Source organism: Aedes aegypti, chromosome 2 (assembly GCF_002204515.2).
Source record: "Aedes aegypti strain LVP_AGWG chromosome 2, AaegL5.0 Primary Assembly, whole genome shotgun sequence".
Classification (NCBI taxonomy): domain Eukaryota; kingdom Metazoa; phylum Arthropoda; class Insecta; order Diptera; family Culicidae; genus Aedes; species Aedes aegypti.
Genome location: NC_035108.1, coordinates 78,209,462 through 78,233,137, shown reverse-complemented (window position 1 = coordinate 78,233,137; position 23,676 = coordinate 78,209,462). Strand labels below are relative to the sequence as shown.

General features: G+C 38.5%; 1 protein-coding gene and 1 long non-coding RNA gene across 2 annotated transcripts; one reads left to right on the top strand and one right to left on the bottom strand.

Annotated features, from left to right (window-relative positions):
- Positions 1–40: 40 nt before the first annotated feature.
- Positions 41–10,939, top strand: LOC5574826 (GPI ethanolamine phosphate transferase 3). The gene is made up of 3 exons (XM_021841319.1): positions 41–568; positions 970–3,939; positions 10,400–10,939. Exons 1-3 carry the CDS (start codon positions 392–394, stop codon positions 10,592–10,594), a joined length of 3,342 nt encoding a protein of 1,113 aa, XP_021697011.1. The 5' UTR covers positions 41–391; the 3' UTR covers positions 10,595–10,939.
- On the bottom strand, positions 10,523–12,653 carry LOC110675680. The gene is made up of 2 exons (XR_002499706.1): positions 12,206–12,653; positions 10,523–10,696 (listed from the first exon to the last, which is right to left on the bottom strand). It is a non-coding gene; the product is annotated as an uncharacterized LOC110675680 (long non-coding RNA).
- Between the last annotated feature and the right edge of the window lie 11,023 nt (positions 12,654–23,676).

The window sequence follows — 23,676 nt, the reverse complement described above, 5'->3', positions numbered from 1 at the left end:
TCCATCTCCCGATGCATCAGCTGTTTGTCAAATTAACTGTCAGTGCGCGCAATCAAAACATTAGCGCTAGCGTTTACTCTGCAGATCGCTTTACTCAGTCGAATTTGGGGCAGTCTTTCTGTCGTTTTATCTTAATTAACTTTAAATTATCACTCCTGTGCTGTGTGAAAAGTGTAGGTAGCGTGCAGTGACGACGATGTCCTAATCTCGGGCTAGCGACAGTTTTATGGTACCTCAATTACTGCAGCAAAGAGAGGAGCGTCTGCTGCAGAGTGTGGAAGTTGTGTAATCTGTCGCCCTAAATTCCAGCGAGTGTTCTTCTGATGGAACGTCTGGAGCTGATTTTATAGGATATCAGGAGAGATTTCGAAAGTTCGGTGAGAATCCCAGAATGGCGTTGATGAAATCGTGGAACTTTGTGTTCGTGCTGGTGTGGCTGTCGCTACTTTTTGCAGCCGGTATTCATCTGTTTTCCAAGGGATTCCTGTTGACACGAATTTCCCAAACCGATTTCAACACCTGTACGAGATATGAAGACTACCGATGTGAAAATGATAAGGATTATAAGGTAGGGTTATTTCCTGGAAGATTGTAGGGCTGGTAGCAATTCAACACCGTTCAACAATCAATAAATGGATTTCTGTAGAAATTTTCAACGTAATACCTGTAAAAACTTTTCCAAAAAGAAATTATACAAAAAATATCTTTTGTTTCCTATATGGTCCCTATTATAATCCTTATTAGTCTCTTTTTCGAATAACATTTAGTCTAATTTTATTTTATTTTTTCAAGCATGAAAGCAACTTTAGAAACAGTTTCTATTTTCAAGCTGAATGAAGAACTAGCCGGATGAGTTGAAATTCACACAAATAAAGTCCAAAACAAAGTTCTTAATTTTAAGACACCCGGTCGCTACCAGCCTTAATATTGAGTAGAGTTCGTAACTTAAAGGAGTATCTTTTCTTACAGGAAACCTGCAATGGTTCGGAGAAGGTGGCTTCCATCCTGCGAGACGTGAACAAGTCTGCGAACATTTGCCTTCCGCAGAAAAGCAAAGTTATTCTGTTGGTGATCGATGCCCTTCGGTACGACTTTGGGACGTTCGATCCGGATTTGAAGCACCCTCTACCCTATCAGAACAAGCTGCCGATAATGACGGAGTTGAAGAATCGCTTTCCGGATCACACTCGTAAGGTGAAGTTTGTGGCTGATCCACCCACGACCACACTTCAACGATTGAAGGGCATGACGACCGGAAGCTTGCCCACGTTTATCGATATTGGGTCGAACTTTGCCTCTCCGGAGATCAACGAGGACAATGTGGTGGACCAGTGGGTCAGGAATAATAAGACGGCAGTTTTCTTGGGTGACAGCACGTGGACAGAACTGTTTCCAGGAAGATTCAAGCGGAAATACGACTACCCTAGTTTTAACATTCACGATTTGGATACGGTGGATAGGGCTATTGAAAACTATCTCCCGCGCGAAATTACCAAAAAAGATTGGGATGTCATCATCGGACACTTTCTGGGGGTGGATCACTGTGGACACCGCTATGGACCTCTACATGATGAGATGGCAAGGAAGTTGGGAGAAATGGACGCAGTCATAAGAAATATCACGGAGCAGATGGATGACCAAACGACCTTGATTGTCGTGGGTGACCATGGTATGACACAAACAGGTGATCACGGAGGAGAGTCCTTGGACGAAGTCGACGCCTTGTTCTTCATGTACTCGAAAGGGACCCCGCTGTTGCCGCAAGAGTACGATGAGCACAAAACGGCCATTCAACAGATTGATTTGGTTCCACTGCTTTCCTCTTTACTTGGGGTTCCCATTCCTTACTCAAATTTAGGACAAATCAACTTCCAGCTACTTCCGGACACCAGAATTGATACGTTTTTGAAGTACCAATCGGCAATGCTACATTTATGGCAAAATGCCCGACAGATCCAGAATTACTTCCAACAATACGCCGAATCCAACAAGGGAACATTCACGGTAGATCAGCTGGATGATTTCGAGAATAAATTCCTCATGCTTACTCAACGAGTCAACACGGTGTATACGGAGGCAGCCTTCCAAAGTTTCTCCAAAGATCTTCGCCTCTACCTGAAGGACATCTTGGAGAGTTGTCGCGAAATCTGGGTCAAGTTCGATGCACAAATGATCTCACACGGTCTTCTGGTAACATTCCTGACTTGCTTTGCCACGTTTATCTTGATTGCCAACTCCACTGCTCATCAACTAGGACAGATATTCAACGGACAAGTAATCTATTACATTCTCGTACTGAGCTTCATGGCAGGAGCGTCCGGATACTTCTTCCACCGGGATTTCAACATGTCCTCGGCTGAGCATGGCACGATTTTCTTCGCATCCATTGCCTCCATCGGAATACTGTTCTTCCTGATTATCCAAAACTGGGCAAACATCACCGAAAACATCAGCCAATACAACCACAAGAAGAACTTTGTCACCAGAATCTCCTTCGCGTTCACAACCTGCGTGTTCTTCTCCAACAGCTTCATCATTCAGGAACAGAAAATATTGTCCTACGTGCTGATTGGATTCTTCCTGCTCGCCATGTACAACGTTCAAAAGAACAGCCACTTCAAGGTAGTACGTTTCCGATGGCCCACGTTACGTAAATCGACCTTCCTGAAGCTGTTGTCGCTTGCACTGTTCGGAATCTCGTTGGTTCGCTTCTCCAGTAATTATTTCCGCTGTCGAGAGGAACAAGGAAACTGCACAGACTACCTAGTAAAGGCTCCAACTCCAGATGCCAGGCGCAAAACGGGTCCGGAGTTTGATCTGGTCCCGATTGTTGCACTCGTTTGCTACATCATCTGTGCACGGTACTACCTTAGAGCTTGTGGAAACCTCACAGGGAATTCCTTCAATATCCTTTTGGCACGATATGGACCACCGTTAGGTGCGATTTGTGCTTGCGGACACTTCACCTTGGCCATGAACAACACCAAAGGTGTCCCTCAGATTCACGTGGATGCATTTGCGTGGACAGTTTACATCCTTCTGCTGATACAAATCGTTACCATCCTGATCCGACCACTCATGATCTTCATCCTACCGAAAAAGAAGGAAATGATGAACATCCTTTACGGTGACCAAACCAATCCGGCTCCTGAGATCTACAGGCAGCTTCGCGACAGCTACAACTCCAAATCCACCCCCTCGGATTCAGACGAAGTCCCGATCGTTTGCGGCCTAGCCACCGTCTACTCGTCCGTATTCCTCTCCATTGGAGTTTTCGTAGTAATATTGCTGGCCCTCCTCCTTGGCGCCAACGGAACAGCCGGTCTAATACTGACCCTCGTCGTCACCATAAGCTACGGGATCATCACCTCCATTCTGCAGTACGAGAGCTCAACCAATCTCCTGTCCTGCTTGCAGCCTTCCTTCACGACCCTCCTCGCCTGGATCATCCTCATGCAGTTCGGATTCTACGCCACGTCCCACCAACCGACCATGTCGCAAATCGATTGGAACGCGGCCTTCGTAGGCCGCACTTGGTACTACGACAACAACAATGTCATTTCCGCAGCACTGGTCCTCCTCAACACCTTCTCCGTGACATTCCTTTTGTGCGTCCTTTTCCCACTGATCATCTTCACCCCGTTTTGCGTGTACACCATGTGGCCCTCGTTAGCCCAAAAAATCTACCAGAAATCATCCAACACAAAACGAAATGCCAAAAGCTCGCGGAAAACGGACGCCGGGACCGTGGAGTACCGCAGCGTTACGGTCAATAAGCTGGAGGACGAAGAACGGGAAGAAAACGGGGAGCAAGCAAACGCGAAGGCGATCGATTTCGATGTGACCAAGGGCGAGATCAATCTGTACGAGAACGAGAAGCTGTTTTTGGGGAGCGCCTTCAAGACGGCGTGTCAGCTGCTGTTGATTCAAGGCATTCGGGTGAGTAGTACAATGTAATAGTGGGTGATATATTTTAATCTTTTATACAATGCGGAGTAAGGTTTCCAAGGTTGACACCTGCACAAGTCATCATGTATCAGTTAACATTTTCATCTGACATTTTTCGAACTATTGTCTAGTTCCATTCAAGGATAGGTTGAACTTGCATTGCCTCCAGCCAGAGGCGTCGCGTGGCCTCATTGTCAACCTGTGCACTTCTAAATTAGCATCATTTTATTTTTGTCATTATTAGGTATACCTTGGATTCAAACTATTTTTAATAAAAATGTGTGTTCAAATATAATTTTCTTCTAATTTTACAGTTGTTTGAAAACGTTCAAGATAACATATGCAATTCGGGTTGTTGAGTTTGATTTATCAATTACACCAATAGTTTTTCTATTTTACTATTTTTTCATGATTATGGGCAAATTGTAAATTTGAACATAAAAATAATTCTAATTATGCGGGTAATCAGTAACGATTTCAGCAGCACTGACGAATAGAATTACTGTTCAGTATTTTTTTTTTCATTTCAATTAAAAAATAAACACTTTTTAAGTGCATCTCGAAGAAAAGTGAAAATGTGTTTTCACATTTCAAATGTGAAAAAAATAAATAAATAAATAAGATACTCAAAAAAATGTTTGAGCTATCAAACATACTTCAGATTTTATTTTTTTTTCTTGCTTTGTATGAGAAATATAGTAAAATTTTTATTTTGAAAATTGACCATACTTTTTTTCTATCAAACAAAAATATTTCAGGTTTTTTTTTTTTGAAGATTGTGATTACATAATAGTAGCATTCCTAACTATAGGTCGCTTTGTTTCTATTCGCCCTACTTCTTCTGTTTATTTAATTAGAAACAATAAACAAAACTTTATACAAAGCTTATTTATACATCTAAAATCATTTAAGTAGTAGCATCAACGCTTTAGATTTTCATGAAGTACAAAATCATATTTTCACACGGTTTTTACGTTGATGGCTAATTGAAGTATACTTTAAGAGGTTCTGAAGTTATCAGGATCAAAATTGGGTTTTTAAGTTCAAATGATAGGTGGCTCATATTACCCCGTAAGATCATATTGCCCCTCCTTACCTTACTTAGTGCACGCATCATGGAATATGCTTTTAAAACATACTAGAAGCGTGAAGATGCTGGGGTTGACGAAGGACGCGACCGCTCTTGAGTTAGTTTTCTGGTTGTCATCTGATTGGCCACCGTCAGTACCACCGTGCTAATGCTGAATGTTATCAGCGCGGGTTTTAACCAGTAAACAACAACAAGCAACAGCGTGAGTACTGAGTGCCAAGCCAACTAGCAAAAACTTCCTACCGCCAGCCGCCAGAAAAATCACGCTTGCACTTCACACCACAAGCGTGAGAGCAAGTAAAATGGATCTCTCCCGTGGACTGATTTCTCTCTTGTCTCGCCATCCGCACGCTCGAACTGATCAAATTTGTTGATGTAGCAAAACTGTGCACCGGACGGAGTTGACGCTTCGGCACACATTGGCATTTCTGGACAAACATTTGAAAAGGGCCCAAGAGATCTTGAGCCTTTTTTTAGAAACGTTGCTGTTGAGCCCTTCTTAGCCCGCCCACGCAATCTAACACCACTATCAGAAAGATTGGCGTTAGCTCTTCCTGATAGTGGTATTGGTGAGCGTCATCGAGTTGAATTGGGCTCAGCAGCGTATTGCAAAGCTAATGTTTAACAATGTCGATGTGCCCTTTTGAAATGTTTGTCCAGATTTGTAGTTCAAAAAGCTTTCTACCACATATGCAGGATTGCGTGTACGATACAAGGCAGCGCATTTACCGATGAGAGTGCACGCGTTGGTTTCCAGCGTCACAGCAGCAAAGTGTAGCATGGAACAAAATGTTGCGGAGCATACATCGCGCGAAGCGCGTTAGGAAACTTAGGTATCAGATCGCATGAACCAGCTATTGCATTTCATTTGCTTAGCAAAAATTTAATAATTGATAGGTGAAAATTGTGTTGCAACCTATCAGCAATAGAAAAAACATGAAATATGATAAATTTTGTTGGAAGAGTTATTATAAAAGCAGTACATATTGTAGGTGGTTTGGATAAACGAATTGCCACCTGTGCAGTGCACATGTTGCACAAGCGGACGCGACGCCTCTGCCTCCAGCAATATAACAATAAACTTATGCATTACCATCAAATAATATAACACTTTTGAAGAAGGGCGGGAGAGATTTCTAACATTATTTAACATGTGAAAACGAAATCAATATCAGCCATATCATCAGTTCGAAAAATGATTTATTGCTGTGCGTGAGCACAACCATACTTACAAAATCAAGTGAACGCCTGTGAGTGAGATTTTGGTTCTAACTTGGCCCTTAAAGAATAGCTCCCTGGTCAAGAACACAGGGTTTGACGGTGCCAAAGTAGAAGGTGCACCATAATAATACCCGTCTGTGAAACATATCACCTTCCCAATACTTTGGCACACCTCACAGGGTTCATGATCTATCATGAAACGGCTTCATTCAGGCGGAGGAACTGTTAATATGAACGGAGGGACCGCCAGAGCTCAGTAGTTACTTATGTTACGAGTGAAACGAGGTGGTAAATTTCTAACTGTTTATTGAGATAAGTCTATCTTGATTGAAGGCTCGTAACTGAATGATCTTCATTTCTGCTTTTCGCTGTCATCTTGGTTGCGCACCCAAAGCATGGCATACTTGGTTTCACAACTAGTGGTGGTAACAACTTATAAACCAGTGCTGGTTGTTGATGGTTCAGTTCGTTTACACGAGCTGTAGCATTCTTTGTACTAATCAGTAATGGTGGTTAAGTTACGAAGCCAACGTGTGTTCAATCGTTTTATAACGCAACATAAGAATGTGTGTTTGGTGAAACTTTGCGTTACACTCGTTGTTATAAAATTAGTGAGTGCTAATAATGATGTTTGAAAAAATGTATGATGATGAAAATTTGAAAATTGCATTGGAAGTGATTGTGATAGTTTTGTTAAAGATACAAATTATAATTATATGAGCCCTACTAGTTTAATAATGATCATAATACATTTTGCAATCACATCTCTGAAGATAAACACTATTGCCTAGTTCTTCACACATGCATGCTAAAAGTGTTTATAATGACAGCGAGTGCAGAAGAATGGATCGAAGTGTTTTTTTTTTCTTGTAACTTTCTTGATCGTAGTGCTAAATCGTAGTTTGAATAGTAATGACTCTACACGCTAAACTTGCTCCGCTCAAAAAAGGGTGCCGAGCGCACAGAATCGAATAGAGGCCATTCGTGCAGCACAGAGTCGGTGCAAAGGGGACTGTACACAGTTTTGTGCAAGACGGGCCTCAAATATTATTTTTTGATGGCTGCCCTGTGCCAAGCATTGCGCGCCAATTGAGTGTACAAAGAGCTGACTGTGTATGGAGCACATATACGAATGAAAGGAAACTAAATGAATAAAGCTCATTCAAGTGTTTTGCCTCGATCTGTACAGACGTGTTTTACTGTTCCCTCTGCTATTTTACCTTTCCAATAGGTTATGGGCCCAGTAACGATAATGCGACCCAGAATCTATAATCATACACTGTGCCATCTCTACCAGCGAACGATTTCTTCGCTCGGCAACGCTGTTCTGCTGTGGCGTGTATGCTGTCGTAAACTGTTGCTGGATACCTTCCTGCTTGAGAAACTTAGCCAAATCTGCGCTGTGATATTCTCCTTCTTGATCCGACCTGATAATCTTCGGAGGTCTACCAAACAGCGTTTTCATCAGACGCACGAAATCTCGGATAGCATCCACGGTTTCCGACACACACACAATTTGCTATGGATCAAATCCAATACCGCTTACGACTTACTCCTCACTTTCTTGGGAAATGGCCACAACCAAATCCACTACCAAAGGATCGCGACGCTTGTGCACGTCGTTAATTATCTTCCCTTTCACAAGATGCAACGTCAACCCATCATCGGCTCGGTTCTCTAGCGTCGTCGTCAAGGCATCGAACGAACTAGGCAAACTTCGAAACACTAGAATCAAGGTTTTTTTTTCTAGATACCTTGCTTGACTAGAACCACCTGGAGATCTTCATCTAGCTTTGTTCCAGCATTAGCCAGCTTCTCGAAACAAATCCTCAAACTCCATTAGGTGTTCTTCGATGCTGTCCCGGTCGTGGTACTCCATGTCGCAGATTCGCTTGAGCAAATGTACTTTGGTCGTAAGCGTCTTCTTCTGGTGCTGCTTTTCCAAATTGTCCCACACTGCTTTCGCGGAATTCGTATTCCGGATGTGCCCGTGTTGACTTTTTGTCAGCAATAAACCGATCGTCGCACGTGCTCTCTAGTCGCCTCGTTCCTCGTACCAGGCAGCCAGTTCCGCGACGTTCGAACCCTAAGCAACCACTTTCGGCGAGACATACTTCCTAAGTCCTTCTCTCACTAACAGAAACTCGACTTCAAACTTCCACGAATCGTCATTATTTTTCGTTAACTTCGGGATACTAATTTTCTCCATTTTTGTTGAATTTAACACTTCCGGAAAAATTCCAAATAGCTGGGTCACGACTTTTCTGCACGTGTTCACTTTGCACTAAAACAAAATGGCTACTTCACAGGCCCACATTTTTTTACCGATTGGGTAATGTGAAGCTCCCAAATTTTAGTTGTAAAATTATCTCATATATTATAAAAAAAAAAACAAATATTTTTCCACTACACTTGAAAGTTATTAGTATTTAGAAACACTCCGTGAATAAATTTTAAAGGACATTTCAATAGTCGAACATAATCATTTAATAAAATGAAATTTGAAAATGCCATTCAGGACGATATGGGCGGTTTTTTCTAACATCATTTATTTATTTTTCTTTAAGTTTTAAACACTCATTTATAACACGCCTTTTGCTCCATTTCTTTGGCAGCTTTGGGGTTGCATGTTATTTTAGATGAAATTTCAAGATTTTTTGCAGTTTTAAAGGAGTGCTCATTCCATCCCATTGGCGAAACCGCCCGGACTTCCCCTAGTTGTAGCACTAAGAGGACGAATAGTTCTTCATTTTTGGGCACGTGGCATTCGGGTTAGTGTCGTTTGGGCTTGTGTCCTTCCTGATAATGTTATAAAACTCCATGAAGAACATTCACTTTCCACTTTCGTGAACAGTGATCAAAATGGATATCGAAACGTGACCAAGCTTAAGCTATTGGTTAAGATCATTCCCGATCGAAAGCAGTGATAAATTGATTGGCCAGTAAAATGTCCGTGATAATCGTACCTGCCACACGATATACGATTGCGAAAATGGCAACTTTGGCAATGAAAGCTTTCAGTCAATAACTGTAAAAGTGCTCATAAGAAAACTAAGCTGAGTAGCCGGCTCTGTCCCAGTGGGGACGTTAATGCCAAGAAGAAGAAGAAAGTCCATTATAAACTTATGTTTTCTACGTTATTCGTTTGCTTTTCCCGCTTTAAATCAACTTTGATTGTGATTGTAAAAAGATGCTAGCTGTATACACACTATTTAAATGCATAAATTGCAGCTTGAGCAACATGGTTATTTGGGTTCAGAAGCACATTCATTGTTCAATCTACAGAATTACCTTAAATAGTACCTGTTGAAAGTTTCTACCTAGCCTAGTAAATATATCAGAAATTGGGCCAAAAATTTTTTTTTTTCAGTACAGATTCTACTATATTTTACAAAACAGTACCGCTTTCTCAACCAGGTTCAGAAGAGGCTGACTGAGTCGATCCGTTTAGTCTGATAATTGAAGTTTGAATCAACTTTGAATAAAAAGTGTATCTTGAAATCTACCCGAATAGTGTCACATACCGCCCTTGTATTTGCCCCGCCTACCCATATTACCTGAGTATGTAAGGTAGAGCAGTGGTAGCTAGGTTCATAAATCAGAGCGTACGTGATGTTTTACACGTATGTTACTTACGTTTGCTTCAGGTGGCGTAACGGCCCCACTTTGCTTTACCTGTGCAAAAACTGTTTTTTATTTAAAAATGGGGTGGTCAATACTAGAACACACCATTTTGCAATGCGTCAATCATCACTAAACGATTTGTGCCTGCATCTGAAAACAGTGTATAATCCATTGTGGTAAATAGAGATACTATGCATTAGCGAAACTTGATCGAAAATCTAGAGGGGGTTTGACCCATTCCATGAAAAATAAAATCCCTAGCAATTAGCACACTTACCATTTAAAATTCCCAGCGGGCTCTTCTCTACTTTCACATGTGTACCTTAAGTGGATTACGCAACTCATTTGAGTTGCTCAATGATTCATTTCGCAGTTGATTTGAGCTGCAATCAGTTGCGAAATAACTCATTATCCAACGTTTTTCAGAAATAGTTTTCTTTTATTCTACTTTATTCTAAACTACTAGTATTGCTAGTAAGCAGTAATAGTCTAATCATGTTTTCTTCCTTATTCTAGATATTCTGTGCCATGTTTGCATGCACTTTGCACTGCCGCCATCTGATGGTGTGGAAGATCTTCGCACCGCGTTTCATCTACGAAGGCATCGGTAGCTACGTGGCCTTCATTGGTCTGAATCTGGGTTTCCTGCTGCTGCTCCGGATCCATCGTGCCGTTAACAATCTCATCAGTCAGATCAACAAGGACCGATAGACTGTCTATCCGCCATGTACCAAGCAATTGGAGCTTCGAAATACCACGCGGAACCCAATATAAGTCTAGTCCCATAGACGTAGCCAACGCGGGTGTTGTACGCTGAAAATTTCATCCGCATTTACAAAAATGTAGATTATTATTTATTTGAAATAAATTTGAGTTCATGTTTCATTATCGTTATTTAATAATTAAATATTAGGAATGCGCAAACTTTCATTTCCCGTTTCAATGTAACTCTTAATCATTCGATTTATTGCACTGTATGACCTACCCCACCCTGTTGCACTTACGAAATAAAAAAAGTTATACAAGTCGTTTCAATTGAGTCGACAACTGAAATAATTGACACCTTTTATTGCCCCGAACGCCCATCTCATTATGTTTGTCTGTCGACACTATGTTCCAATGATTTTAGGTCATATAATCACGGTGGGCCTAAAAGCGATATGAACGCAAAAGACCAGGTAAGGTTTCGTAGCATCCTTTGAATAAATTGAAAATGTTCCATCTAGGGGAATGAAAGTTATAGTGTTTCGAAGATTAAGGGATATTCTCATGTTTGAAAAAATCCTGTACGCTGCTTCGACACCTTCCATTGCTTCATACTCTAACTTCTGCGATATTTTCTGAACGCTTTATCAACAGTTCATATAAATGAAGCATCCTATGGTCCCTTCACTAACGTGTTATGGAGAGTTGATGACTGAATAATCACCCTTCATTTTATAATCTTAGAAAAGAGCTTTTGAAATTCTCGCATATATTGGTGGATTTTATTCCTTTCCTCAATAACTTACGCAATATGTGTACAACCCCTTGAATGAGGGGGTCTTAAAAGTTGAAAATCATAGTTTAATCATTCCCTGGGCAAAGGCACAACCTTGTGATCAGCTTGATTGCTGTCAGGTCCTGGGGCTTAAATGTATCTTTGCTCTGAAGGGAAAGATGCACACTAGTTGTGCTATCGGTAATGCGAGTCCGAAGTGTTTCAAACTCAACACTTTTGATGAACTTCACCAAAGACCGATACTATAGTAGACCCAAGTAACACCGAAAACATCTCTTCGAATACCAGATAGCAGATCTTGTCATATAAGAGTTAAAATGGTGAATTCATAACATCTTAAGTTATATAAAAGTTATAAAATAGCTACCGAAAAACACATCACCTCAAAACACTAAATCTTAAGATGACAACCTGACCTGATTAATTTAACGCTTTACAGACATGCATATAACTTTATAAGGATTTATATTGTATGTATCGGAGTAACAAAACGTAAGTTGTAATAATGTGTTTCAAATGTTCTTTTTTTTTATACAAGGTTCAAACATCAATAAATTCTTCATCTTCGATTAATCTTGTGTGCCATTTAGGTGTCATTCGACTATTGAAGGTGGGTTGAAAACGCTATTTTCAAATCCTGTTGAGAAAATCGTAATGCAACGAAATTGCTAGCGTATTGTACTCCTAATTCGATTGCTTTTCAAAATAACAAAAAACGATAAGCCTCAAAAGTGAAAGAGATGTGGTCACAGAGAGTACAGCGTATAGACAAAATAAGTATTTTTTTCAGGGTGAACACAAATTCTGCCAACTTCACTTACCTCTTCTACTAGGCTTGGATGCTTTAGAGATGTCATTTACAAATTTTGCTACAGCTGCCTTGAAAAATAAACGCTAAAAAGTTTCACTTCCTGACGATTTTAGCAACGTGATTGGCACATCACACAGTCCCGAGCATGTTGTCTACAACGGGCATCTGTTTTTCACCGGAATCAATATAATTTCAAATTATCTTGTAGCACGAAACATATCCCAATGATGAATATTGAGATAAAGCACCTTTTTCCTCTGTGGGGGCTAAAATAATTGTAGTTGAATACGCCTCAAATCGATGAATCTATCTGAATAAAAAAAAACTACTGCACGAGTTATGTTCGTCAACATTACTGCAAATTTTACAATGTTGACATTCGTAAACCGATGTTTGACGTTTGACAGACGAAAATCTATGCACTAAGTAAGAAGCTATATTTAAGTTATTTGGGTGTTATTACTATTACCGAAAAACAAAAACAAACGAATTTTTAAGGAGTATGTTGAAAATAGGTTCCCAAGATGTATTTTGAACGTTATTATAAGATTATCAAAAACCTGTAGTTGAGATGCTCTTAAGGTAAACTTACAACGTTATTTCAACATATTTCTGAATCAAAACAAACAAACATTTCACATTTTGCTAACTAAATAATCTAGATTACAGTACCTGTCGAGAGTTTGCATCAATTTAGTTCGAAGCTGCAAATCAATCATATTAACTAGATTAATTTGATTAAAAATGAAGATTCAATTTAATGAATTGCACATTCTTAACATAAGATATTACAAATTTGAGCAACAATTTGAAGTGTGAGCAATGTGAGCAGATCAATATCACAGTTTGAGAAAATAATTGAATCGTTCGAATATTTTCGGTCGGCGCTGTAAGCTCAACTAAAAATCAGCCATATTATTTTTCCGTGAGAATTGAAGCAAATTTCATAAAACAGCACGATTTGGATTGATATGTATTTCTTATATTAATTATTATAATGGCCCATAAATTATTGAAGAGTGAAATTGAATGTTTCACAAGAAATTTTGAATCGCATATTGAACGTCCCAAATATCGCTGGACATGATCCATTTTAAGTTTTTCTTCATCATAAGGATATTTAAATTTAATTGATTTCTTAACTTGGAAAACATTTTTCAGGTTGTGGATGCTATGTTTTTTTTTTTGAAGGCAGTTTGTTTTTATTTTTTCTGCTGGTTCCTTCGCTTTGCAGACATCGGACATTCTGATAAGATAGTTTGTAATACGAATGTGTCTTTCAAGTTATATAACGTACAAATAACGTCACAACAACCAAAACATTTGCCTGTATTATAAACTGATCATCTTGTGTCATATATATTTGGTTTTCACTTTTAAATAGCTCAATTACGACAAATTAAATATGTCTTTATATACATTTGATTTGTGAGTATTTTGTGCTGAAAAATAACCTAATTATAACAAATGATCATCACAGCTCATATTCTCATCTTTATTATGTTGAGAATATGTTTATAAATCGTCGATTGTATGCGATTATAAATAGTTGCCAGACCTATAAGATGTTATATAAGCCGCCATTTTTTGCGCTGTTTTAGCTTTATAAGTTTTAGATATAAAGTAAATACTACTGAAAAAATACAACGGAATATGTTGAAAACTTGAATTAATTACTCATATATAACTAGCTGTGTTACTTGGGGATCTTTTTATTTGAAGTGAATTAATTTTATTTATGTTATTCCATTGCAGATAAATAAGCGGTCGTAAATAGGTTCTTTGTTATTTTTCCATTTCGTTTCATTTTGTACTTTCTTCTTATCTAAATTAAAAGAAACTCAATGGACCTACAATCGAAGAACATACGACAATCGGAAGAACAACTAAGTTGGAAACAATTCCCAAGAGAAAAAAGCACATTCCTACAAACCTAATCGCATGTGGATAGAAGCCGTTCGACGATATCATTTTCTACTAACAAGCAGCTGGTGTAAAAATTGGTTGGTTGTAAATTTGAACTCTAGCGGAAAAAATCCGAGGTACATTTGATTTGCATAATCTGCTGGTTTAGACATAGTGTGCTATCTCGATGGTCCCTTCGATATCAAGATGTGGAGAGGCGACTGTAGTAGTTTTGTGGCAAAAATGTCAATGTTCCTATTTACTTAATTCTTATTCAGAAACACATTAGATTACTGTAAATTATCGAGAGAAGTTTCAGTGAATTGACATGGAATTGGAAATATTAGGTGGCGAAGTAGCGCTAGAAGGCAATGACTCATTATAGCTTTAATTAGGTATTCCAAAAAGTTTCGACATTTACACAATTTTGTGTTTTAGAGTCGGGATTTAGTTTGGAATTCTTGTTGAAAGAAATGCCTTTAAGGTCGAAACATTTGCCCAAGGTTTCCTTAAAATAAATTACCATATGAACTCCAATGATTTCTTCAGGAGTTAATTTTGCCATTTTCACAGACTTCCTAAAGTATTCGTTTTGAAGCTTCAGAAATTCAACGTAGAATTTTTCTAAGGGTAACCATAGAAGTTACATCAGAGATTCCATCAAGAATTTCTTCAAAGATTCTTTCTGAAAAAAATCATAAGTACGCAAGAAATGCATCCAATGATTTTACCATCACTTTTCTTTAAACTTCCATCAAGATTCTCGTTTACAACATCTGCGAGATTTCAACTATTATTTTCTCCAGGGATTATCTTGAATTTCCTTCAGGAATTACTCCAGTGATTGTTGCTCAGATTCATTCAAGAAATTGTAGAGAAATTTCCATGGAAATTTCCCAAAGATGTCTTCAAAGAATTATCCTAGTCATTTTCTCAGGAATATCTCCAGAAAGATCACTTCTTAAGAGATCAGATATGTATTTTTGACTAAACTCCGCTGAAAAATTTGCCCGATTGTAACAGTATGCTACCACAATTTTTCAGACTTACTAGGGAATAGGATAAGACTGATTATGGAAAATTTTAGCGAAAAAAATATCTCTTTTGGTTTAAATGTATGCTTTTGAATAACGTGCGTGTTAACCGAATGCTTCTGAAACAACGCATGTGGCTGGAAATTAAGGTAGAAAAATAAATATGTTATCTATGTATAGTGAAGGCAATATAAACTGGATAATTAAAGTTTAAACAAACCATCTTTTTTCTATGATTACTTATTTTACCGACAGAAAATAGTAATCACCCTGTAGTATTAGCTGTAGTGTGGGACTTAGATGAACTTTTGAAGAAGTCATGAAGATTTTACTTGAAAAAAGTTCATGAGAAATTGTTTGGAAGAACTGTAGGATTAATTTCGCATGACATGTTGGAGAAATCTTTGAAGAAATTTCTGAATTAGCTTCATGAGAAATCCTAGGTCAAATTTGAAGAGGAGCTCCTGGATGTGTAGTAATTATATACCCTTGGATAATCCCAGAAGGAATTTAAGGAGTAACCCCTAAGGACATTGTGGATGAATGCTTGGAGGAATTTATATTATTTCTGAAAGGATAATTGGAGAAACTGGCATAGGAATTCTCGTAGATCTTCTTGGAGAAATCCCCAAATGAATTTCTTTGAGAACTGAAGAATGTTTTTTTTTTCTCGAGATAATTCTTGCAGGAAACTTTGGAAGATCTTCTATTATTACAACCGGGGAAATCAAAATAGTCAAGAAAAGCGCTGTAGTGCTTATGGATTTCCTGGCGCGAATTACAAAAAATATCCTGTAACCATCCCTTGAAACAACGCTGGAAGTTTTTTTAGGAGGCGGTGAAATCAATAGATACATTTCTGAAGAAGTTCACAGAAGTATACCTGAAGAGATCTCTGTATAGATCACTAAAAGAATTCCTTAAGTTTTTCCTCGAGGAATGTGAAAACAAATTCCTTAAGAACCTGTGAAAAAATCACATAATAGTGTACGAAAGGTATCTCTGGAACCTCTTGAAGCAAGATTCACTGCAAGCAAAGAAAAGAAAAAAAGGAATTTTATAGACAATTTTGCTTAAAATAGAGATGTTCAAGACCTACCGTTAAAAATAGAGACTTGCATCGGAATAGAGACTAAATGTGACGGCGAACAACCCTAGCCTTAGCCAGACTGCCCTGTTGTGCTTTTTGTACCTGAATTCCCTCCCGTTATGTCAGTTCGACAGTTCGAGAAACAGCGATTGAACTTAGTCATAAGCAGAGAAGAAGAAATGGAATGATTTGGATTATTGGAATTCTTTATTATATTGAAGTTGAAGCTATTGAAGTTGAATTTGCGCAATACTAGTAGTTGAAGCGGACAGAGAGCCTTTCCCGAGATAATAGTAAGAGTTGTAGAACTAAAAAAGAAAATTATTACTACTAATTAAAATTTACAATGTTTACATTTACACTAAACTTCAAATATTAAATGTTCTACCAGTCTTGAATATATGGTCGGGGTTCTGCTAAACCGCACCAAGTGCCAAAATCTTTATTCCGAGATATTTTACTTTAAAGTCTTTTCCTGTACTAGTTTATCGTGGACAATAATTTTATTTTTTTTTATCGCTCACATGAGATTAGCAGTGTTCAATAAGTACACCGAAATTAAATATACTAGTAAATCATCCAAAATTAACGATGTAATTGGATTTCATTAAACAATAAGAAGCACTCAGTTCACTCTGGCTGAACAAAAATTGAAAAATATGGTTCTTGGTTCGGTATGGTTGGATGTATTTCACAGTTGTCAACAACACAAGTGAAATGGGAGACAAATGATGCTTATCATCACCGTGTATGTTGGAATCCATGTCACAAGTGTTTATGGGCAGGATTCGTATGTATTGAATCAAGGTTCTCACGTTTTCATACATAAATCACAATGATCGAAGAAAACCATGAATTCACACCAAGTTGCTCCCATTTGGTGCACCATTGCTGATCAAGTTCACAGTTCAATGCGTGAAGTGTTCACCAGGAATGACCATCATTTCAGATGTACATTGACCTGCTGATGTTTTACTGCAATATAAAAATAATCACAGAATCTAAAAGTTGTTTGATTTCCATCACCATCGAATAGAACATCAGAAAAAAAAGTTTCAGCGGGATTCGAACTCGTGCCTTCTGAGTGGTAATCTAGTGTGCTACCATCAGGTCATCTCCACTTCTTGAAGTTATGGTGATAAACTTGAATCAAGTAATGTGCACTTTGACTGACGGGGCTTGATGGCGAAAATGACATTTTCTGAACAACTAAAGCGCACCAAGTCCACCTGAGTTGTTCACACAGTAACAGGTTAAATTAATTCGTTTTTTCATTACGGCTTCTGTGTGGATTGATAAACATGTTATATAACAAGCAAATGCAAGAATTTATGGTATGTAAATGCCTTGACTTCATGTCTAATTGTGATTTTCAGATAAACAGTACTTAGTGCGGTGTGGCTGGATAAAAATTCAAAGAAAATAGATCAACGCCACCGAAACAATATTTAATTTTAATTAATCAATTGCTGCCCAATTTCACTGGCCTCTGTTTCTATGTGTTGCTTGAAATGGATAAATTGTAAGAATATAGAAGGAAATTGGAAAAACATAGCTTTATATCTGAAAAATGAATTCACTCTGATGACGTGCGTTGGTTTATAGTTCAGTCTGGCTGAACAAAATTACAGTTTTACGTGTCCTTCCAAACAATATTTATGATCTAAGATTACAAGGGATTGTTCAAATCACTCGATATTTTAATGGTAGAGAGGTTATGATTATTTAAGTTCTTTGGTGTAAAAAACTCAATTTGGGAAAAATTGGCACTTGGTGCGGTTTAGCAGAACCCCGACCATGTATAAACTATGTCCCAAAGATGGTAACTGATTTATTTGTTTTGGTCTATAAACATACCTCCAAATCAGTTCCAGATACAATTATGGGCCCCGCACAATTAGGTAGATCCGTCTGAATTGCAAAATTAAACCGAGTTATCGAGAATAAATTTTGAATCAGTATTTAGGCTACTCTAATTACTAATAACATTGATCATGGGGCCCCTACACATTGCTGATCAAGGTCACATTCAAACTGAATTTTTATCTGCTTGTTTACGTGTTAGTTTTCTAGAAATCAATATCATAATATTAAATGAACTTCTTTCAATTCGGGGGCCCCTAAGAACTATATATACTTTAAAATATCTCCGGACCTAGATGACCAATGATCGAAATCGACATATACACTAAAAAAAAAAGAGTTTAATGAGAATTTGTGAAAAAATGATGCAAAAAAAACGAAAATAAAAAAAATGCACTAGTAGAGGTCAAATACACAACCCACTGTAACTTGTGATACGGCCCACGAGCTGTCTTCAAATTCATAGGGAAAATGCTTAGATATTACATATTTTAATATTGAATTTGAAACTGATTATTACATAATTAGTTTGTAAATTGTAAATTATACAGTGTACGTGACTTTTTTTCAAACATGAAAATATCCCGTATCTTCAAATAAGTTTAATTCCCCTCTATGCAACATTTTTAAAAGAATGAAGAGCATGCTAAGATACAATATCTTATTTTCGTTAATAAAGGTTCCAGATACACCGTGATGTTAGGCTGTACGAAATGCTCTTCTGATTTCTATTCATGCAAAAGTTGCCTGGCCGCTAACAAGGCGCAAACGGAAACTCCCATCGGTTTTGGCGACTAAACGTTCAAATACCTGCCTTTGCCTGGCTGATATACACATTAGGATTTACCACCGTTCGTTCACATTGTGAAATCAGGGTACAAACTGATCCGAGTCTCCCGAATCTACCCATATGTATCGTTAACGATATAAAAGTCCGTTGCAAAACGGACCCATCATCACAGTCGATCGAGCGTTAGTTACTCAAAGTTCACTCAGCAGCAGCCCGCCACGCTAAGATAATGGCTCATATTGTTCGCCCATATATTGCACCGAGCATATCAAAACATGGTTATAAAATCACCAAAGACGACAAGGAACGCAAACGGAGAAAGCTACATTTCATCGTACGCAGGATTGTCGAAGGACCGGATATTGAATACGACACGTCAATGGATAGCGATCTCCAGTCATCGCTCGCCAGCAGTGAACCGATCAGATCATTTTCTCCAGCCCTCAGCACCGGTAGCACTATTCCATCGGAATCGTCATCAGTTTTGTCAGAATGTGAGCGTTTAGTTCGCAAAAGAGTGGATCGTGTCCCGAAACGGATGTCCCAGCTATCGGTTCTACCAGGAATGGAGCTGGTAATACCGGTCAAGTACAACCAGAAGATGGCCCGATCGTTTCCGGGGCAGAACAGTCGAACTGAACGGGAACAGGCTCGGCGCTCTAGGAATACTATATCGGCGAGGGAAAGTCGCGCCAAATTGCGGATGATGAACGAGCTTTTGCATAAGGAAGCCGCCGAAGCACATAGGAGAAACGTGGAGTTGAAATTCGGACTGGCGACCACTTTCTGCTACGCGGAGGAATTGCTGCATAAGTTGGGTCTACCGATGATGGACTTCTTCGGTATGTGGAAGAATGCGAAAGAGTCCATTGGGGTTCCTCCGATTAACATCCTGGAATGTAAGTTGGACGACGGCGATATTAAAAAGGAACCAGAACCAGAGGAGTAATCAGATTCGTTTTGGTGATGATGATGGAGATTGCACGTTCCTTATGAAACCAGCTTTTACTTTAGTTACAGTTCTGCTATGACGATGATTTTAAATTGTATAAATTATAAGTTGTTCGCACAAATTGGAAATTAATAAAATTTAAGATGCACTTTAGTTCGAAATGATTTATTTATTCCTTATGAATGTCCCACAAATTTTTGCCTGGTTTATAGATAAATGCCCCCAAATGTGCTTTTGGCTTCCTCCGATTGAAGAAACACCCGGTTTTTGGTAACAATTTCTTCCCGAAATTGGACACATGTTGAAGTATATTTTCAATTGATAATTAATTACTGAAACACAACTTTTTCATTTAAAACTGAAAATCGATCAAAATGAAAATGATGGTGAAAATTAAGAGCAAAGAAATGCTGCAAGGATGGAAGAAAATTACCTTTAGCGACAAATAACACAGTATTCGAATGATCTAAGAGGGCCGTCGTTCTTGCAAAAGCATGATTGCGATACCTCATTCCGCGCGCGTTAAACCGATATATGGAGCATCAGATAAACTGTTTGTCGTGGGACAAACCGTTTGTCGGATGTTGTAACATGTTGCGATTAATGTGGATCAAATATGGTATGCTAGAAGTCATATCGCAGAGTGAAAGCGTGAAAATCCTCTAAAACTTATGAATTCGGTTCGTGAACATTTTTCGCGGAAGGCAGTTTGTTGTGAGGACTTGACGACCAATGGTTTATCGTTGTTGCTATGATCGCACGACAAGAAACAACCGCGATGCATCATGGATTTTGTCATGATCACTAGATTTCCATCCTTAGCCTATGTGGTCGTACGTACTAACTGTAGCGGGCGGTGATGCGGAAGACGGCTTTCCCACCCACTTTCCTACATAAAATGCACCGTGATGCCAGATTAAAAATGGGCAAATCATGCGTATAAAATTGTTGACGCTTCCAAATTTTATAACTCGTTTATTTGAAGAGCTACTAGAAATTTGTGTTCTAACGAAATGTTCACTAATTCATGCCCTAAATTATCAGCTAGCGAGAGAATTTTTAGTACGTCCTTAAAGTAACTTTTTCAATTTAATTTTGAAAGGCTTCATTTCCCCATATTAAATAAATCATTTTCCCATACTAAACTTTAAGTCGCTTGTCGAGTAGCCAAACGATTTTTTTAGAATTTTCAAATTCTGAAGGGTTTGGTTTGGGCCCATTTGCTACCATTTGTAACTATTCGGTTTTTCGATTTCGAAAATTTGCCAAAATCGACACGGCCTAGTGGCCGTAAGTGAGCCCTGAAGCGTTCAAAAACTCTGCCAAAGCGAATGACGAAGGCCAAGAATAGAATCAGGCTCCCTACATTGCTTGTGATAACCTGGGAGAGAGGCACAGATACTACATACATAAGCGAAGTATGCACTTCATCAGAAAAGTAATCGCCTATCTCGATGCGTGGAGAATTTCTTGCAATAAATGGTCAAGAAAACATTTTTTTTTGATCGCAGTACGCAGTTGAAAAGAAATGTCATTTCAAATGGAGCTCACTGTAGAAAATTTCTTTACCATTTCTTCCGCAGAAATTTTTACTTATATGAAAAAACAAAAACTTTTTTCAAACTGCAAGATAATTCCAGCTTTCCAACGACAGTCAAGGCAGGCTTGATGAAAATCGCTTGTTTTCTTTTGTTGTGTATCTTCGATCTTTCTGGACGACAAACATGGAAAAAGGGCCATAGTTTTCTATGCGTTTTATTTTCATTTTTATTGGAAAAAGTAGAAATAAGCGTATTTCAATGCTTTATATTTAATTAGGGTAGGTGTACCAGTTATGGCCATAGCGATTCCCTATTTCGCCATACGTGATAACTTGAATGTCTCCATATTTTGAAAAGTTTTGTGTGTATTAGCAGTAAGAAATAGGATATAACTTGATGTTAAAACATTCAAAAAGATTAAAAATGTGAAAGTCATCGACATTTCACATATGGCCAAATAGGGAACCACTATGGCCATAACTGGTACACTTTCCCTAGAATACATTAGTTTTGAATAAACATGAATAGATTCTCATTCGATTTTTGTCACCTTTGATGAATTAAGAAATATGTTTTGATCAATTACGTGCTTCTATCATTGAGTTGTGTTTGATCTTCGACCTTGACGCTTGCTCCTGCGAGGGTGAGTGACGAGGGCAGGATCAAACATGTCGCGCGTCGGTTGAGTAGTGAAATGCAAAAGCGCCGCGGATCGCTAGTAGTGTTTGATCTATTGATCGAGTCGCTTGCTCTTGCGTGGGCGAGTGATGAACACATGTTCGGGGTATCGTTTATCGAATAATATCACGAATACGATTAGGCGTGATTATATCATGGATCGCATCACATTGGTGACTCCCAGATCTTTACCTTATCCCACTAACCCAATATCCTTTCCATGACAACTGTGGAGATGCAGAGGTATACTCGGTCTTTAGTAACAACGGTTGTCTAACTAACATTCCTTACGTTCCCCGATGACCGTAAGGACGTGGCCGGCGCCGTCATTGACTTTTAAAATTTGAGCTCTCGATTTGTGCACATTGAAGAACGGTAAGCTAATCCCAAGCCCCATTCATATATTCCCTGTGCAACTTCGATTGTTCTGGTCAATCACGGAGTAGCAACTATGAATTGTACGGTCATAATACCCTATAGAACCGGCTATAGTTTTGATAGATACTAAACCGTTTAAATTCTCGAAAAGTAGATATCAAACATAATAGTTCACTAAAACGCATTCCCATGAGCTTGGCATCAATGCTTAGATACAAATTGGCCACTTTATCGAGAATATGAGGCGTTCCGGGGACCCAAAATGGTGATTGGTAGGGTCAATCGAATGTAGGACAAATGGTTATCCAAATCAATCTTTTCTCAAAAAGTTTGCGCTGATGCGTTTTTCTTTAAATTCCATGATATAGTGGCCACATTATAGCCGATTCTGGAAATTATATGTGACATGGAATTTGCCTACCTCCTGGGGCACAAAAGCACACCACCCTTCTCACCGATCTGACCCAGTGACCCACCGGAATTACTCCGGTCTCATGAACATTCCCAAGATTCATTGGCCACTTTTCGAAACTAGATATGTGTACGAGTATACTGACAAAAAATAAATGATATCCGTTAAGTATTTACTGAGCGGTGGCAGATTTAATATTTTTTCTTTCACTCAGGCCTATACGGGTTAACATGATAGCCTTTGATTAATTTAATTGTATATTAATAGTTTTCCTCTGGGAGGAAGGCACACGAAATATGAAACAACGTTTTTTTTCCAAACTATGCAACGACAATCAAGGCAGGCTTCATAAAAATCGCTATTTCATTTGTTGTGTACCTTCGGTCTTTCCGGACAAACATGGAAAAGGGGCCAAATTGTTTATGCATTCAATTTTCATTTTTATGAGAAAAAGTAAAAAGATACGTATTTCAATACTTTATCAGAATCATAATTAATGGTGTTCTCATGACACTTTTTTTGAATGTGCACAAATTGATTCTCATTTGATTTTTGTACTTTTGATGAAACACGAAAAATTACATTTCATGACAACAGAATCTTGGCTCACTATGACGTACGGAAATAAAGTATCGGTATCGCCCTCCCAGGTTATCCTGATGAATTTAGGCTTGAGCTTGACACACCTCCGCTGATTACTAGTCTAGAATTAACAGATCAGTTTTACTACCACGTGTGAAGCTTGTTGTTACTAAGCAAACGATTTGAATTACACGTTATTTAATTATGCTGCGATGAAGAAAAGATCCTGCCTTGTAGTGATAGTTTATATACAGAC